Here is a 20,564-nt window from a genome sequence, read left to right as displayed (position 1 = left end):
AGCAGAAAAAAGTACAGGTAAACCGAACATCATCCTAAGTAGTGAAGGGGCTAGGAGGGGAGATACATTGCTGGGCATGGCATTAGCCGTACAATTGTACATTGCCACAAAGAGCAGGGATCGGATTCACATTAATAATCTGAAATGGAGAGAACCAGCAGAGGCTGTAGATGGCGGAAGTGTGAAACAGTTCTCAGATCCAGGTCTCACCTTCAGCAGTTCATATCAAAGCAAGTTTCATATTGTGGAGAATGTGAGAAGATATTTAGACCCCATTTGACCTTGGCTAGGACATTCACTTTGCCAGAAATTCTGTGTTTCACAACAACTTTCAAATGGCTGAGAGATGAGAGAAGAATGCATTCATCCTCTAAATGTGTTTACTGCATGTGTGCATACACTACCTTTTACACCTCTGATTTTGAGCACTGGTGGGATTAAAAGGTTAGCAATTTTCCTGGTGAGAAATTAAGAAACAGAAATGAAGAAGGTTGTAACTATTATAGCTCTTGAGAATCCTTTTGTATCATCGAACATATTCTAAGATCAATGAAATGGGGCGCTCGCTGGGTTTAGGTATGTAGCCCTAAACATCAGACAACAGGATTCGCCTCCATCGCCTTCTCTATATGACAATTTTTTTTCCCCTTTGCACTTAGCTATTTTCTCCCTTTCCCCACCCTTTGAGTTACCTCAGACACATCACCCGAGAGAACAAATCAGTATTCGGCACTGAACTGGAATGCTCAAGTGTGAAAAAAGAATGCACAGTAGCGCACCCTCTTGTCAGTCTCAACCAGAGCCTCAACACCTAATGTTCAGCTCTGGAGCAGGACTGGCTGTTTGAACTCATGGGAATCAAACGCAATTAGGCTTAAACAACATTAAGGTTGTGATACAAACCAGCAGAAGCCAGGAAATTCAAGTTTAAGGCTGAAATCCTATATGGAACAACCCCGCCTGCTACACCGAAATACTGCATAGAGCTGGGATTAATACAGGGTGTTACATTACATACCTACCTGTGCTGCATTACCTTGGCGCAGCACGGGCAAGTCATGATCACGAGGCAGTGACACAGGCATGATATTTAAGCCTCATCTTTACCTTGCCTTGTGTTGTCAGCTGGTGTCAAAATTAGCTTTTTCAATTTTTGTTTCCATATAAAAAAAAAGTTAGGTAAATGTATTTGAGTGAAAATAATAATAATTGCATATTATTTACCCTTTGCATTGAAATGCAACTCCTGGAGCAGATGAAGTCGATCATACAATGAAAGCCATTGTTTTTTGTGAAATCTATGTTCTATGTAGCTGCTACTGCCCAGATACTACAGTTAAAGGAAGCATTCATGCGACAGACTGAAAAATACAGCTACAAACTGGGGAAATACTGGCTCTGGTGTAGGAAGCACAACTGAATCTTTTCTATGCTCTGAGCTATTGAGCTAGTACAGCCAAAGGATGAGTTCTTGGGTTGATGTTCTTCCACTTTCTTGGGGACAAATAATTGTCCACTACAAAAATTGTGAGATACTCACTTTGACGGTGCCCCCCATAAGGCTTTATGGACATATACTTATGAATATATATATGACATAACTAGAATGCGTTTTATGCTACATATGCCATGTAACATATCTCTGTAAAGGTTATGATTTACTGAATCTATTAATCCTATTTGAATGCATGTATCACTTTTGTATTCGAAGTTATGAATATTTGCTGCATACTTATTTGATTCTAAGTAGGTTTTAATGAAGAGGTTGGTCAGCTTCCTGAGAAAAGACTATTCTCAGTAAGTGCCCAGTCAAGAAGCCCTTAAGCCAACAATGAACTTGGAGACGCCAATCCACATCTGGGGTTTCCCAGGAATGTGGCTTGGCTGGTAAGGAACTCAGTCATGCATGGACATGTGACCTGCCCAGGTGACTCCAAAACTCCATTTTTTAGCTGGACTTTGCATAGGAGAGAAGAGGGGGTCTATTTAAGAGAAAGTCTATTTAAACCCCTGGGAGACCCCTCCACTTTGTCTTCAGCTGGCTAAAAAGAGCCTCTCCACCCCCAAGGATACCTGAAAGAAACTGGTACAAAGGACAGTAACTACAGGGGATGTGAGTGATTGCTGGACCCAGACTAGAAGGAGACTAGTCTGTAAAAGGAAGCTTACTGGATTTTATCTGTATTCAGTTTTATTATTGTACTAGACTTAGACTTGTGTGTTTTATTTTATTTTGCTACGTAATTCACTTTGTTCTGTCTGTCACTACTTGGAACCACTTAAATCCTACTTTCTGTATTTAATAAAATCACTTTTTACTTATTAATTAACCCATAAGCTTTATACAGGGTAAAACAGATTTATTTGGGGTTTGGACCCCATTGGGAGTTGGGCATCTGAGTGTTAAAGACAGGAACGCTTCTGTAAGCTGCTCTCAGTTAAGCTTGCAGTTTGTGGGACGTGGTTCAGACCTGGGTCTGTGTTTGTGACCTGCAAGCATGTCTGGCACAGCCAGGCAGGGTTCTGGAGTCCTAAGTTGGCAAGGAAGGCAGGGGCAGAAGTAGTCTTGGTACATCAGTTGGCAACCCCAAGAGGGTTTCTGTGATCCAACTCATCACACCCATTCTAAATAAACTGAAAGAAAGATTTTTCTATTAGACACACCAAGTAAACAGTGCACTGATTCAATTCAAAAGCAAAGCTAGTTTCTTATGGAAAGCACAAAGTGAGCTGTGCAGCAGAAAAAAACAAGATGAGACACTAGCAGAATCTGTTGAAGAACAGGAATCATGAGTCTACATGATGGGACAGCTCAGGGGGGAGGGTGTCTTTCTACAGGAGTGAATGAAGGGGGATGCTCTAGAGCGGGAGGAACAGGGTTAATACATGAGGAACATCTCAATGAGGAGAGCACATCGGGCTACTGAGCTGAAGCGCACAGCAGCAGTGTACTGTTGAGAAAGCATCTGAGAGATGTCTTCCTGGGGTTTTCTATGGAGGATGGAAGCAGATCAGATCCAGAGTTTGAAAGGAAAAGAGGCATAGATCACCTCATGTGCAAACTTAGGGCTAGCATGAGACCCGTCTCTAAACCCTGCATATGGAGCTGTATGTAGGTGTGCTGCCCAGGAGCAGCCCAGGGAAGGACTTATAACACCTATCACTACTGTACAAGGTGGGCTCAGTTCTCCCACTGTGTCTGAGCAGAGCTGACAGGGAAACAGTGGTAGCTTCCTGATTCCCAGTTAAAAAGCTACAGGGTGAGAACCTTTAACTTAGGTAACTGGTGCAAGGTTTTAAGAGTCACAAATTCCTCGTTTGCTCTCTATTTTGTTTCCAGTAGAAAGTAACTAACTGTAGCCCTGAAAAGGCTCCCCTTCTCCCAACTTGGCTGATATATTGAGGGGAATGGTTGCGACAGCTCCACTCACTCCCCACCTGCTCTGGAGCACATCCTCCCCCCCCCCCCCGCCAATTAAACCCAAAATGCAGGGAGGAGCCCAAAGCAAGCCCCATAGAGGACTGGGGAGGTTTCATTTCCCAGCATGGCTGCATAATGGCCAGCAACAATCTGACCCTAAGTAACCAGGATGTTATGTGATTCCATATTACATTCTAGTAATACCAGTCAGCTCTGTGTTCTTGGGGAACCAGGGTGCAGTATCTAGCCTGTCTGACTCATGAAAGACACCCCCCCCACCACCAGTCTCTGCTTGAACCAAAACCGATAAGAGAAAAGGCTTGCAGAGAGCAGTGAAGGGCATTGGGAGACACACCTAAACCCCTCCTGACAAGGGTGACAAGATTAAGACATCTCCATTAGCATACAGAATGAAGAACAGAGACAACTCCCCTAGCCTCATCTGCATGAAAGATGGGACAGAGAGACATATCTATTTGCATACAGAATGGAGAACAGAGAACCACACTGACCTCTGGGACCAGAAAAGCAGGGAAGCACTGCATCATGGATCTCTGCTCCAGATGTTAATGAACCTACGCCTGCACACACCCAGCTCAGCAGTTATCAGACCAATTCTAGTAATAAATCCTTGATTGATATCCAAAATACTGAAGCAACCTAGTTGCATTGTGAGCTGCCTGGAAAAAAACACACTCATAGCCAAGAGTGATCAGCTCCTATTGTCTAGCCTAAAGAAAACTCTTGAGTCATCAGTTTACCCATAAACAAATCTAGCATTCTCCCTTGAACCATTGTATTTTCTCTACAAAAACCCCCACCTATGCCAAGTAAGTGTTCTGATGCATGGATCCAAAGTCTGCATCAATTCCACTGGGACTCCATCTCCTGACTGATTGTGCTGGGGGCTCTGCCTGTCTCCAGCACTCAGGACCCTGAGCTACCACCATCACCTGGGAACCCCGAACAGTTCAAGCCTCATGGAGTGGGTGAGATTCCACCCCCGGCTGTTTTCTTTTCTACCTCAGGTATTAACCTTTAATCCTGTAGCTGTTATGTTTGTTTAGCCCTCCTTGTGTAGTTATCTCTATTATTCAATAAATAAATTTATGGCTAAGCTGGTTGCTTCTCTCTCCCTCTGAACTTTACTCTTTTGTGTTTTACTTTTACATTTACTCTGCAGCAATGCTTCTTTTACCTAAGCTAAAGATCCCTGCAGCGCCCAAAATCATGTGGGGTTTGCTCATCAAGTGGGTTACTACCAGTACAATTGTGACGGGAAAGTGTGGATAGGGACATGTTAAACCTGTGGCACACAAGTGCTGCTTGGCCCAGCCTATTGAGACCAGAGGCATATAAGGGTGGCAGCTTGAAAGTGCATATTGACCCGGTCCACTTAGACTTGCTCTGTTTGTGTGTGCGCGTGTGTTCATCTGGTTCTAGGGCAGGAGGAACCCAGTCCTGGGGAACCTAGGTCCTGCAGGATAGCCACCAAACAGCTGATCAGCAGGGGACTAGTGGGTGCTGAGCAGCCACTCTTTTTCCCTGTGAGTGTTCAAGCCTGGGAGCACCATGGAGTCGGTGCCAATGGCAATGAAGGTTGTGGGACCTCATCAACATGCCACTCTTCAATGCCTCAGAGAACTTCAGCTTCTTTAATTTATGCTATGGGGAAGCAAGCAGAGCATCTCTTTAAATCATAGAATATCAGGGTTGGAAGGGACCTCAGGAGGTCATCTAGTCCAACCCCCTGCTCAAAGCAGGACCAATCCCCAATTTACTGAAGACAGTCACAAAGGTGTCTATGAAAGGGTTCAGGCTATGTTGATACATACTTTATACCCCAGAGAAATGTGGTTTAGGAAAGAGCATGTTTTCACCAGAGAATTGAAGAACCAGGGGAAAATGCTGAATGTTTTATAAGAGCTCTGCACCTGTTGGCTGAAAACTGTGATTTTGGGAATGCAAAACATAAAAATATCAAAGACAGGCTGGCTATTGGATTAGCAGATAAAAACCCTTCCCAGAAGCTACAGTTGAAGACAGATTTAACCCTAGTAACAGCTATTCAAATAGCAAAACACTCTGAACTGGTGAAACAGCAAAACCTAGAGAAATCAGACAAACTTAAAAAACCTGAAACTAGCTTAGAAATTGTAAAAAGGCACTTACACATTAAAAATCATCATCATAAAACCTCTGAGGCGAGGAGAAAGAACTTCCCTACGTGCACAAGGTGTGGAAAAAAGTCATATTCCAAGAGATGATGCATGTCCAGGCAGAGCACAGAGTACAATAAATGCATGAAATATGGATATTTTGCAGCTGTTTGCCTCACCAAAGCAGTCAGGGAATTGACTCGTATTACAGACAATCAAGAGCCATTGTTTCTGGGATCTATCACTTAAATTGAATATTCATCGCAAGACTATTGACTTTAAAATTGATTCAGGAGCTGATGTCACAGTTATCTCAGAAGGGACTTACAATCACCATCAGCGCCTTCCAGAACTGTAGTCATCTGACACAGTTCTGACTAGCCCTGGAGGTATTCTGAACCGCATGGGCCAGTTCACCACAGAAACAAATTACAAAGACAAAAGCAATGCTTTTAGAATGCATGTGATCAAAGACGAGCAACCTTCTCTGCCACAGCATGCCAGTCACAATGGGCCTATGGAGCAAGATGGAAGAACTTGGCAGAGGATTTGATGATATTGGACTTCTGAAAGGAGATCCAGTACAAATCAACTTAAGAGACAATACTGAACCATATAGTGTACAAACACTTCTACCAGACAGACCTTGGAAGAGACTAGTTGCAGATTTATGCAAATTCAGAAGACATCCTTACCTGGTCATAGTGGACTATTTTTCCAGGTATACAGAAATAATTTACTTGAAAGACATAGCATGTCACAGTGTTATTGAAAAACAGAAGTGTGCTTTTGCTCACATTAGTATTCCAGAACAATTAGTGATGGACAATGGATCATAACTCACTGCAGCAGAATTTAAGTCATTCCAAATGAAATATGACTTTGATCGTAATGTTAGCAGCTCACATTAGCCACAAGCGAATGGAAAGGCTGAGAGAGCTGTACAGACACCCAAGAAAGTCTTACAGCAGAAAGATCCATTACTTGCTCTTCTGAGTTACAGATCAACACATAGCAGTTATAGGATACAGTCAAGAACAACTCCTGATGGGAAGACAATTCAGAACTACTGTTCCAACTTTGGAAAAGAACCTGTTTCCAAAGTGGCCGGATATGAAGAAAGTAGCCAAATCGGATTAAAAGGCTAAAAAAAAAAAACCCACTTATGTACACTTTTACAACAGATGTCACTCAGAGAACTGCCAGGTCTAGAACCTGGTGACTGTGTTAACGTCAAACTGGATAGAGAAAAAGGACGGACAACTCGAACTGTTGTAAAGAAAAAGAATTCAGCACCCAGATCATATGTAATGGAGACTGACAGTGGAGAGTACATCAGAAACCGTTGACCTCTACAGTTCGTTCTTCAGAAAGAAGAACAAACAGAACATACTCTGCAGATGGCAGATGCAGAACAAGACAACGACTACTCAAAGTTTCCAAACTGACCACAGCCAGTCGCTGCAACTAATGGACAGCCAAATGACCAAGTTATTAAACGTTTGGCTCATATAATTAGAAAACAAGTATGATTCAGAGACACTTGACAGACGGATATGTGCTCAACCTCAAAGACAGCATGATAGCGTAAATATTGTAAATTGCAGGAATGTAGAACTTACAAGGGGAAATGTAACGGAATGCTGAACTGTATTATACTTTTCAGGTGGCACAATATTTACCTCATCCAAATGAACATCAGCCACACCTAGCAGAGCACTAAAAGATCTTATGATGAACACATCTGGTGTATATAAGCAAGCTCTGTAGCCAGTTTTGTACCAGATATGAAGTGCATGACACAGCCCTTCAATTTTCTCCTTATTTTCCTGACCAATGTCTCAGAAAGAAACAATGGCCACAAGAGCATGACAAAAGTAGTAGTAAAAGCAAGGTTGTGATACTGCTTACCGCGCTGAGCCACCTTAAATCCTGTCAATGCCTCCATCACATAAAATTGGGTTTAAAAGGGGAAAAAGTAAAGAGAGAAGGGTAGCATGTACTCAGATGGATAAAGCTGTATTTTTTACTTGGTTTCGTCTTTTTTTTTTCTTTTCTTTTTTTTCATTTTTAGAAAGTAATTGTGAAAGACTGTAGCAGTCCAGAAATACTCAGTAAAGGCCTAGCATACACACCACCCACAAAGTTACATTTGGATTCAGTACCAACATTTTGGAAAACAGGGCCAAATTGCGTCAGGAACTAAAAGAAGTGCCAAAACTAGAAGCAACCAGGATCTAGATGACGTTACTCATATGTTAAGTGGAATCTGGTCTAAGCACACTGCAGAAAATTAGGAGGACACTGCTAAATGTTCAGTACAGGGCAATCTCTGGAACAAACGTCCCATGCACTGATAATGACAGCAGCTACCACAAAGCATTCTTTAAATAGTTAAAATCCTCTAAAAATTTATGAATGTCCACATCCTCTCTTTTAGGCACAAAGACCCAGATTTTGAAAAATAGGAACCTAAAGTTAGGAGCCAAAGTTCATACTTAGGAGCCTGACTGGTTATCAAGATTCCTGGATGCTCAATGAATTCCTACTGATGTCAATGGGAACTGATTGGCACTGAAATTTGAAAAAAACCCACAACTGTTAGTGCCTAAATATGGATTAAATTGCCAGAGTTTTGTCTCATCTGTTAGTTTTCCACACACACAATTTTTAAATTGGCTTTATAAAACATGAAAAAGTATGTGGTACTTTAAATCAACTTTGTTTAAATATACTCATTTTAAAAGAAAATTGAGTGAATTTACCGCTCGTGAAAAGGGTTGAATTGACATCCTTGGGCATGAACAGATTGGCACTGATAACGCAAACTATCCCTCGCAGTTCTGCTAACAGACCTCAGCCCTACTCTGGGAAGGATCAGCTCTGCGGATGAGGGGGTAGTTCAGATTTCATGTCCATTCCATTCTTTCCTTTTCTACTGAGACTGACTACAAAGCTGCCAGAGCCCATTGCAAGTTCCTCCAGTGGTGCAAGTGGAATCAATTTCTTACCGGTACGGGGGTGGGGGAAGCAGCAGCTAACGCGGGGGTACGTGACCCCCTCAAGTGACTCCTTCCCATCCTGTCCCCAGTCCGGGGCCCCCAAGCTCTTCTCGTCCCCTCCCCACAACCCACTCCCCTTACCTGGGGCGCGGGGGGAGGGGGAGGTAGGGTGTCTCTGTCCTCCTCTTGCTGTGCTGAGGGTGACCAGATGTCCCGATTTTATAGGGACAGTCCCAATTTGGGGGGCTTTTTCTTATATAAGCACCTATTACCCCCCACCCCAATTTTTTACACTTGCCGTCTGGTCACCCTAGCTGTGCCGGAGACTTCGGAACCGCAACGGGGCAAGGAGCAAAACGCTGGCAGCTCCTCCGGCGTGGCTCTACTGCCCCCAGCTCTGCTCCCCCAGCCCTGTCCTCCGGTGGGGCTGCTGTACAGACACCTGAGAGATGCAGCTCTCCTGGGAACCGCAGCAGGGAAAGGAGCAGAACGTGGGGCCACCAGGTGGCCCCAGATCGGCAGCTCCTCCAGTGCTGCTGTACTGCCCCCAGCCCTGTCCTCTGGCAGGGCTGCTGTACAGACAGAGGAGACCCTGCGTGGAAGGGCTGGCAGCGCCGGAGGAGCTGCCGATGTGGGGCTGCCTTCCCCACATTCTGCTCCTCCTGTGCCTTTCTGGTACGCCGTATCGGCTATAAATATCTTGTTGGTACAGCATACCAGACCGTATCGCCCTACTTGCACTGCTGAGTCCCTCCAATGAGATATCCAGTACAGACCTGAAAAAACAACCCAATGGAAACAGTTAATGGCCCGTAGCATGGTTTCAAGGGGATACAGCTTGACACGTAACTTCACGAGCCACTTATGTTAAGCAAAAAGAAAGGACAGCAGTTTCAGGCTTGTTCTGTTTGAAGTGATAACAAGGCTGGGGCATCCCTTCAAGACAGGTTTGAGAGACAAAGCCAGACAGGTCTGAGGATACAAGCTGTTCTCAATACCCCCCACTCTACTTCTCTCTAACCAACATTCCCAGCTCATACAGATACAAGTGGGGTCTTAATCCTTGAGCAACATATGCACGAAACTGACTAGAAATGATCCCTTATTTACCTGTCTCTGGATAGAAGGGGAACAAAGGTTGGAACTAATTTTTTTAATGAAGGGTGTTCAAATAATTAATTTACAGGAACTGGTTCTCTATATAGTATATTTCATTACTGTCACGGAACCAGAATAATTAGCCACTTATTATCATGCCTTCAAAGGAGAGGAATGGTAGTTTAGCGTGGTTAAGGAACACAATCTTTGAAAATCAGGCAACTCAGGCCCTGATCCAGAAAAGTATTTAAATATGTGCTTAAATTTAAGCACATGCTTATTTGCTTTTTCTGGACTAGAGCCTTGGTTAAGACCCTATATATGGATACAGGTGTCTGACTTTAAGCAGCCTTTGAAAATGTTAGCTATCATCACCTGATGCCTCAGTTTTCTCATCTGTCATCTTCATGTCATGAGGTTGAATGGGTGCGTACAAGTAAACTGAAAACCTAACCTGGAAGGTGCTAAAGAGGAGCAAAAAGTATTCAAAAAGCCTGTACAATGGAGTGGTGGTTGTGAGGGAGGGGAAGATGGCAGAAATAAGCAACCCAAACCAAAGAAAAGATTTTCACACTAAAAATATATTCGAGGACGTAAAATCCATTTTTACAGAGAACCCAGCAGAGAGGAGGTCTGTTGCACAAACTGTGGGGAACTGCTATGGCATCTTGCAACTCTACTTTTCTCCTTTTGGTGCAGCGAAGACTATTACTTTTCTGTTTTGTCTTTGTTTTATCCTGCCCCAAAGACACTGGCTCAGTTCCTGCGGCATGTGTGCACTTGGGGAAAGCAGAGTCATTCATCACTGTCAGGAGATGTGCTGTACACAGCAGGTCAGGTCTCATCCCCCACTGTTCCTGCAGCTAGAGCTGCAAATCTTGAAAAGATGCAGAACATGCACATTGCAAACAACCATTTATCATTACAGAGCTGTGCTCCAGACAACCAGGCAATGAGCTGCCTCATCTACGCATGTGAAAGAACCATTCTCCAGTCCCTCTCCCGTTACAGGAGCTTTGCAAGTGGCTAATTTGCCTTGCCGTTTTCTCCCTCTTGCTCTGTTTGCTAGTAGCTCTAGACTACAGTTCCTGCTGCAAAAATGACATCCTACCCCCCTGTTCTCTAGAAAGGCCTAAAGCTGCCAAGGTTGCCATAATCATTAAATTATAAAAATGTAAGTTGCTGGGAGGAAATTAATACCAGGCACGACCAGGAAAAGGCTGCTTTCTTGTGAAGTAATTATGAAATTAAAATTTGATCTCTCCCTGGCAGTTCTACAAAGGATATGAGACTGAGGTCTAAGCACAGCAATACAGTCAGAATTTCAACAGAGGAAGCACGGAGGGTTCCACTAGACAAAAAAGCCCATAAAATACTAATAAAAAATATGAACTTTTTATTGTAAATTACATGAATTTGGCTAAAAGGTGTAATCAAGCGGGCGAAGATGCAGGATTTGCAGACTTCCAATTACGCTTTACAACTTGGAGTCAAGCTGTTAGGAAATGCAGCTTATCTGAATAAGACTAATAATGTTAAGTTAATTAGACCCACAGGCATTGACCAGCAGATAAATTCAGGCCTAAAAGAGGGACACTGCCACTTTAAATACTGCCTTGGGATCCGAGGGAAAGCTAATGAGGAGTGTCAGTTGGGGCTGTTTTATTAGGTGGTTCTCTAGACGATAAAGCCTGAGGTTTCTGTAACAAGGCTTCTGTGCTTGATTCAATAAATCAATTTATATTAAACGGGGGTGCAGCGCTGGTGTCGGATTCATAAAGCACTCTGTGGCATTTCTCAATCTGCTTATCCACTTCTCTGGCAGGCTACCTGAATGTGCTGTCGGAGGACACTGAACAGAGCAATAAAAAATAGTACAGCATCCACCTTGACAATATTTGTTCAAATCAACTTGCGTGTTCCCAAGCAAAACATGCACAATTAGCTCTTTGTGTGGGATTCTGGGTCCCTGTTAAGTGATTAATGAGCCCTTATTTTTGAGAGCTGGAGTCTGAGCTGCAGACGCCAATGCAGGCTGCACAATAAAAGCAAAGGTCATCCATCTTAAACAAAATTAAAAAAACAACTTTGCTTTAAACTCATTTTATCAGATGATCCGAGGCTGAAAGATCTTCCCTGTTAGAAAGAGAAGAGAGAGCACTAAATAGGTTGGCAGCATTCCAGGAGGGGGACAAATATTGACCCTAGAGTAAAATGGTTTTTGTTTAGCGCTAGTCCTAGGATACCAGCCTTTTTGGTTTGGAGTAAGTCGCATGCAGAGATCCCTCCCCAAAATGTGATGACCATTGGCAGCTAATCGTATACAACAACCACAAAACCTCACAGACAGAGCAGATCTGGGAACAGCTCTACCATTAGGTACACAGAATGCTCAGATTCTGCTTATGACTTCTATTTGCTTTATTCCTAGTTCTTAATCCCTTACATGTAGGTGGGACTACAGCTGGTTGGAAACTTTTCAATAAAATGCAATTTCATCAAAGCCAAAATATTTTGCGGAGACATACCGGTTTTGACTACATTTTCACCAGGAAGGATTTTTTGTCCAAGGTTCTGGTCACTTCTGACACAAAAAATCTTTCTGACTCAAAAAGCTCAGGTTTCAGTCTCAAACCAGCCATTTCAACACAATTCTGTTTTCGTGAAAACGTTCCAAAGGTTCAGGTTTTGTTCCCATACAGATTGAAAATAAATTCTGAAACCTCACAAGCTGCCATGAAATGGAACGTTGGCAGCTGCTAGACTTTATGGCCACAGGTGAAGAAACATCACTGGTGTATCTAGTGTCTCATGGACAGCCCAGCAGGACATGTGGAAAGATACCAAACATGCCATCTTCATGACAAGGTTTAACTTTACCAGCCATAGGCCTGGGAACCCAGTACCACAGATCCAGCTGTGAGAAACTGTTCTTTCAATTTAGTAATACGGACGTCTGCCAGAAAATTGCAGCTTGAGATAGCTCAGAGGCATGTTCAGCAGGAGACAGAGCTCTTAAGATACATTGCCAGCTATAGTACATATCCTGTGATGGCTGCTCAACACAACGCCGAGGGGGGTGACTTGCATTAAGCTCCCACCTAAAGGCTATAGTGGAATTTTTGGCACAAAATCGGAACACACGAGCTAGAGAAAGGAGACAAGGTTGGGGTGGGGAAGGGGTAAGGATTGGGGGAGAAGAGAAAGGGTTGGTCTCAAAGCAATTACAGGCAGCCTTAGACTAGTGTGAGGCAGTGCACATTGCTGGATCGGTGGCTGTCCTTATGCTATGAGGAAATTTGGCAGCTCTGCTACCACTGTGAGCTGCTGAAACAAAGCCAACGTGGAAACTTCACAGGGAAAAAAGTCCAACTGCATTATGACAGTCCCAGAAACAATAACCTTTTGTAATCCAAACAAGCTGGCCAAGCCAATCTATTGTTGAGCCTCTGAAAAGCTCCAGAGCACAGTAGAAGGGGAAAAAAAATCTTATAGCTTCTAATAGAAAACACAGAAAAAACGCCCTGAATTTTAAAATCAAGCACAGTTCCTTTTCCAAGGGAAACCCTGGGGGCTATGTTTTACACCACTGGACTTTGTTAGTTTTCTTTGTATTCAATCATTAAGTGAGAGAGTGAGTGTTTCTCTTTCAAAAACCACCCACACATCTACTCACTTGTGCGGGAGGTTCATTGATCAAAGATCTTGCAAATTAATTAATCCCCCCCCGGCCCCTCTTTCTCTTCAAATTTGGCATGAAGAGGTCTAGTTTGGCAGTGGCTTAGTACACCAGCCTATAGTGAGTCTTCTGGAGAAGGTAAGGAAATATATACTGGTTTAAACTCTATAATAGCTACCCTAACTCAAGGAGGGAAAGGGAGAAGTAAGCAACCTGAGGAGAGAAATCATCATCATGAAATAACAATCACTGAGCCTGTAGGTATGTTAGAAATCTAACATCTTAACCATATTTTTAGCCATTAAAAGGATTCCAAAGGGGCCTTTTTTATGAGCTAAACAGAAGACTCCTGCCTAGAAGATTATTACACAAGAACACACAGGTAGTGGGAAGCACAACTTCCTTGACCAAGCACATTTAAAACTGAAATGGCACCCTTATCTGATCAGCTAAGCTTCACAAGGACACAGCAGTCCCTTGACCATTGGATTGTTTTCAGCTCTGAAGTAGAGAAAGAGAGACTGCTGATATGCCAGCACTGGACTTAGTCTGGGAAAATGGCTACAAGATACTCAACTGCTGACCAACGACATCAGTACAAAAGTGGTCCCCCTTCTTTGCTCACATTTATAAATTCCGGGACTAGAGGGAAGATGATGTGGCAACATCTTCCACTTGCATTTCTGTGGCTCTTTCCACGCCCTTGTTCTTCAGCTGTCAGTCAGAGGTGAATTTTTAGTCATGGTTTAAGACATGTTAACTAACAGGATTGTAAACACTATGCAAATGTTTGTTCCAGGATACCTAGCCTAGCAACAGCTACCTGTATTCTACCTATGCTGAAATTTATAACCACGTTAAAACATGACTAAAAATTCAAGTGTGGACTTACCCTTAGACAAAGAGAACATCAAAAAAATGAGTACATGAGACTGACAGAGTTTACACGCCAGCGTTAATGGGAACATAGGACTGGATTAGATGGACCACAGATCTGATCCAATGTGGCAATTCCTGTCTCCAACAGGGGCCAATGCCAGATGCTTCAGAGGAAGATACAGGAAACCTCTTAATCCTTAGTAGTTAATCTTATGTCATGGGACAGGGGAACAGAAGCTCCTGATGTATCTTTTCTATACTATTCATTATTTGATATTTTTATCATGTCCCCTCTTATTCATCTCCTTTTTTAAGCTATTTAAAAATACCATCTCCCCAGTCTCCTCATATGAATGTTGTTCCGTGCCTTTGATCATTAAGGAAGGGCAACAAGAAACACCTCCAATTCTGCAAAAGTTCTTTTTTAGCTGGGATGACCAGTGCTTCACATAGCACTGAAATAAGACATATAATTGATTTATATGCTGGCATTATAATATTATCTGTATTATTCACTGTTCCATTCCTTATTCATCCTGACATCGTTTGCCATTTTGACCACAGCTGCAGAGCTCCTCTGAGCAGTTCACAATGATGCCCAGGTTTTGCCTGAGTTGATACAGTTAATTTAGAACCCCATAAGGTATTTGGGTAGCTGAAATTTTTCCCTCCTGTGTGGATTACTTTTCATTTATCGACACTGAATTTCATTTACCATTGTGTTGCCCATTCACCCAGCTTGTTTAGGTCTCTGAACTTCCTCCCATTATTCTCTGCTCCTGACTAACCTAAATGACTGTGTTATCTGCAAATCTCGCTACCTCATTGCTCATTTCCCTTACCACAGAATTGATAAATATATTAAACAATGCGATAACTGTTACAGAATCTTGAGTCACCCTGCTGTTAACCCTTTGCCAAAAAGGAATTTGACCATTTATTCCTCTTCTTTGTTTCCCTTCTCCTAGCCAGTTTTTAACACTTTGCCCCTCACCCAGTGACTACTTACCTTTTTTAGTAGCTTCTTGTGAGGGACCTTGTCCAAGTCCCTTTGAAAGTAATGGGGTATCTACCCTACAAGCACTTCAGTGGCACATTATTAAAGAGATCTTCAAGCATGTTAAAGAAAATGAATTTATGTTAAACCAGAGACTACAATATTTATATAAAAGAATGATTTCAAACACATGAAAGAGCCTCATGATATGTCCTTTGCGGGTCTTGCCTCACTATCATTTCTCACACCAAGAATGAGCCAAGGTCATAACTCAAAACAATAATCTCTGATTTAAGATTTTGTTTTCTAAAAAGATCCCCTCTCAACACACACATGCACACTTCTGTTTTGATGTAGACAGATTTATGCTAATCAAGAATGCAAGCATGATATTTTTTCCCCTTTCAGTGCTCAGAAACGGCATGTTCTTACCAGCCAGTCATGTTAAAGTCCCTGTAGAGCATCCTCTTCCCAACTTCCTTACGCTGCACCCTCCTTGGAAACTCTAAATGTGTGAACTCGTTTCCCAGCAAGTGGGGCTGCATGAAAGCCTATGGGCAAAAAACCAGAAACCATGCTCATATCTTACAACAAAATTCATCTATGAGATAGTCTCCCCCCATACACTTTTAAGTATTTTTTAATTTTTTTAAAAGAGGTGATGTCTAACCTAGCAAACAGTATTCGTACACATGAATAAAAATCTGACAGACTATTTGGTGGTTAGTGTAGAAAACTAAATCAGATACCTCCATAATCAGCAGTGAGATCTCCCCCAAGTCTTCTGTTTTCTCCCACTTAATAAATACTAATACTTACTACTTGGATAGCACATTTCATCCATTTATCTCAAGGCAGTTTGACAAGGTGGATAAGCATTGTCATTAAGGCTAAGAGTCTGTCAAGGGTATTTTTAGTAAAAGACACAGACGGGTCATGGGCAATGAATAAAAATTCATAGATGCCCACGACCTGTCCCTGACTTTTACTAAAAATACCCTGGGGAGGGCTGAGGGAGGACAAACAAAGTACAGCCGGGGCTTGCAGCTGCTCCCGCCGCTGCTCCGTGTGGCAGGGGCTGACGGCTGCTGCTCCAGCCCCAGGGGGGCTGACCCAACCCCAGCTGCTGTTCTGGCGGCCCCCGGGGCTGGCTGGTGGCCAGCTGTTCTGACAGCCACTGCTTCAGCAGCCCTGGGGCTGACAGCTGCTCCAGCCCTGCCCCAGAAGTAGTCACGGAGATCCCGGAAAGTCATGGAATCCGTGACCTCCGTGACAGAATCATAGCCTTAATTATCATCCCATTTTACAGCTGCAGAATCTGAGAGAGAGATCAAGGCCCAAAGGCTCACAACAAGTCATTGGCAGAGCTGGGAAAGCAGCCCAGGCTCCTGCATTCAAGTTCAGCACCAGCAACAACCTAGTGTTACCAACATACAATGGTAGTCTTCAGTCAGCCAGCCAGCTCCCATTTTTGTAACATTTTTATTAATTGCTTTCCTTCTTCTGAGGGGGGGGGGGTAGTACTGACCCATTTCTCCTGCTAAACCTGTACCAGTTCCTGACAAATTGTCTATAACAAAAACTCTGGGTTATACAATATTTTCTGTTATCATGAGTATTTTTGGTGCTCCCAGAAGTGAATAATTATTCATGCTGGACAGATCCAAGCATAGTATGGGTAAACACATTTGCTAGAGCTCGTCAGAAAATGGAATCCTCGCCCTGAAAGAAAATGTCAAGTTTTCAGCCACAAACTGAAATATTCCAGTCCTGCCTCACGGGAGTTGTAGTATGGGTGCCTCATATTCCCATTCTCTTCTGTGTGCCCGGCTCCCTGGTCAAACGACATCTTTCCACATAATGCACCACGGTCTCAGTTCTTGGTGATGGGAGGCAGTGTATCATGGGAGATTAAATTCATCCAGTGACCCTGACCCATAGAAAAGAACTGGAGCATGAGGCACCAGAAGTACAATTCTCATGCGGCACTGTGGCGGCATTTCAGAATCAAAATATTTCTGTTTTCTGCCAAAATATTTTGGGTTTTGGCTTTCACATGTTAAAACGGATTTTTTTGGTGTGGAAAGCGGACACTTTTCACAGAAAATTTAATTTAGTTAAAAAATAAATTTTCTGTCAAAAACAGCTTTGGTGAAATTTTTTTTGATCAGCCCTAATATCTACACAGAGCTGTGTAGATATTAGGGCTGCCAACGTGCCTCAGTTGTGCCCTGCTGCACTCCAGCTATAGAGATCCTGGGTCTCTCTATCAAAGACTGCTTGCTAATGTTACTAAAAGGTCTGGTGATTCTGTGATGGGGACCAACGTCGGACTAAACCATTCGTTTTCATTTGGGGCCTAGAAAGAAGTTACACGGAAATCCTCAGATGTGAAAAGTTAATCCATCTGAGCTCATGCACAACATTAACAGTTATGTTTCCCTTCTACATTTTACCATAAGCAGCAGCAAAAAGATAAATGAAAGAAAATATTTAAGGCTTATTTACCTATGCATACAGGTGGGGTTTTTGCATTTACTGACAGTGAGCTCCTGATTGAGACAAACTGAGCCAAATTAGCCAGGGATCACTGGGCCTAAGGTGGACAGACAAAAGCTGCATTTCCCTTAGCCTTCTGGAAATGCTCCTTTCCCCCCTGTTCAGCTGGTTAAGGGAATAAAATCTGCCTTATCTTCAGCAGCAGCTGCAGTCAGGGAAGATCAAATGAGTTGGCATTAGTTTCTAGCTATGACATGAATGTAGTACTCATGAAAAGTGAGCAGTTGGGAGTATCTGAAACCTTTACTGATCTACCCAATAGCTCTCATACAAATAGGTCAAAATAAAATATTTCCTCCATTTAAGGCGTGAACTTGCTGAATTCAGTGGGAGCTGGATCAGGCTCAACACATCACCACTCTATCCTAAAGAAACCAATTGCTTCCATTCTTTTATCCAGATATCTTTTGAGAAAAAACCTCAAGCTTCACTGAAATGGAGTCAAGGCAGATGTTGCTCTGCCTGGCTGACTAGATTGCAGTCTACTTTCAAGGCCCAGCTTTCAATGGAGACCTTCTGCTCTTTGCTAGAACAAGAGTTCCATCAAATCCCTTCTCAACACAGGACAATATTACTTCATCTGCAAACTGTAGTCTTCAACAAAGTTCCCCTAAAATATTGTCCTAATGGGTCATGTAGATGGATCACTGTTCCCCGCTAAAAGAAATTATTGTAAGGTATTACTGATTTTTAAAAATGTCTAGTGAGATCAAACCTATAACATATCTTGGAAAGAGGTTTTCTGTACTTTTACTTTAGTATTTTAAATATCCAATATGTAAATTTATGTACAATCACTGCATTTAACTTTTTTTCTTTTATATTGAAAACTATACACGTCTAAAAGTATATTGCAGTATAAAATCTATTTGGTAATTTTTGACAGCCAAGAGATGGGATAGAAATCTGGTTGCTAATTTTAATAGATAATTTTATATTTTACTGATGTCCTAAATAAATTCCAGAAACTCAGTGTTTTATTACAGTTTTTTCTGGGCTTTTCCACTATTCACTTTTTTCATCTGCCATGTTGAAAAAATGAAGTCAATAATCAGTTTAGAACATTGTTGATTTCAGTTTTTGTAAAAAAATACATGGATTATCTTGAGCACATAATTACAGATCCAGTCCACTTAAAGCTTAGTGTTCTCTGCCTTTAAAACAGGCAGCACTGTTTAAAACACAAAAACAAAAACACCCTAACACCAATGGAGTTTCCCCCCTTAGATTATCAAATGCCTGTTTTACTGTACAGACAACTCCAAAAGAAACTAAATCCATAAGGCTTTTAGCAACGTTTTTTCTTGGAAAATAAGAATTTCCCTTATTGCAAAGGGAAAGTGATTGTGAGAGACTGTGTTTCATAAAGATTTGCTCAGATGGAAAGTCTAAGGTCACACGTGAAATAAGATTAATAAAGCTGGCAGAGCTACCAGTGGACTGCTAATGTTCAAATAAGATTTCTCTTCCGCAGCCTACCCTCAACGTTTGATTTACAATCTAAGAATCTTAACTTGATTCTAGTATTTTTGATGTCAGTAAAACAGAGAAGAAGAGGAGGAATTTGGAAGCTGCTGGTGTCTGAATGTGAGCTGAATTCTTATGTAAAGAAACATTTCTTTTGCAGTTATTCTTGATGTTTCCCTGGTAATTCTATCAAGTGATAAGACTGTGCCACTATAAAACACAGGTTTCAGAGTAACAGCCGTGTTAGTCTGTATTCGCAAAAAGAAAAGGAGTACTTGTGGCACCTTAGAGACTAACCAATTTATTTGAGCATGAGCTTTCGTGAGCTACAGCTCACTTCATCGGATGCATACTGTGGAAATCGCAGAAGACATTATATACACAGACACCATGAAACAATACCTCCTCCCACCCCACTCTCCTGCTGGTAATAGCTTATCTAAAGTGATCATCAAGTTGGGCCATTTCCAGCACAAATCCAGGTTCTCTCACCCTCCGCCCCCCCACAGACAAACTCACTCTCTTGCTGGTAATAGCCCATCCAAAGTGACTACTGTCTTCACAATGTGTATGATAATCAAGGTGGGCCATTTCCTGCAGAAATCCAGGTTCTCTCACCCCCCTCCAAAAACCACACACACAAACTCACTCTCCTGCTGGTAATAGCCTATCCAAAGTGACCACTCTCCTTACAACCTGCATGAAAATCAAAGTGGGCCATTTCCAGCACAAATCCAGGTTTTCTCACTCCCCCACCCCCATACACACACAAACTCACTCTCCTGTTGGTAATAGCTCATCCAAAGTGACCACTCTCCCTACAATGTGCATGATAATCAAGGTGGGCCATTTCCAGCACAAATCCAGGTTTTCTCACCCCCCCCTCCCCCGAACACAAACACACACAAACTCACTCTCCTGCTGGCAATAGCTCATCCAAACTGACCACTCTCCCCACACTGTGCATGACAATCAAGGTGGGCCACTTCCAGCATAAATCCAAGTTTAACCAGAACGTCGGGGGGGGGGGGGGGGGGGGAGGAAAAAAACAAGGGGAAATAGGCTACCTTGCATAATGACTTAGCCACTCCCAGTCTCTATTTAAGCCTAAATTAATAGTATCCAATTTGCAAATGAATTCCAATTCAGCAGTTTCTCGCTGGACTCTGGATTTGAAGTTTTTTTGTTGTAAGATAGCGACCTTCATGTCTCTGATTGCGTGACCAGAGAGATTGAAGTGTTCTCCGACTGGTTTATGAATGTTATAATTCTTGACATCTGATTTGTGTCCATTTATTCTTTT

At 42.5% G+C, this 20,564-nt stretch overlaps 1 protein-coding gene across 2 annotated transcripts in view; it reads right to left on the bottom strand.

Moving 5' to 3' along the window:
- Positions 1 to 20,564, bottom strand: part of PPM1H (protein phosphatase, Mg2+/Mn2+ dependent 1H) — a 206,278-nt gene that overhangs the window by 27,927 nt on the left and 157,787 nt on the right. The window contains exon 6 of one of the 2 annotated variants that reach the window (XM_027826419.3): positions 15,668 to 15,786. The exons of the other annotated variant lie outside the window; for it this stretch is intronic. Coding sequence (XP_027682220.2) covers positions 15,668 to 15,786 — 119 coding nt within the window. The remainder of the gene's footprint in view (positions 1 to 15,667; positions 15,787 to 20,564) is intronic. 2 annotated transcript variants of the gene reach the window in all.

The sequence above is a fragment of the Chelonia mydas genome, chromosome 1 (genome assembly GCF_015237465.2).
Source record: "Chelonia mydas isolate rCheMyd1 chromosome 1, rCheMyd1.pri.v2, whole genome shotgun sequence".
Lineage (NCBI taxonomy): Eukaryota > Metazoa > Chordata > Testudines > Cheloniidae > Chelonia > Chelonia mydas.
The sequence above is the reverse complement of the archived record's forward strand: the minus strand, read 5'-3'. Positions and strand labels throughout refer to the sequence as shown.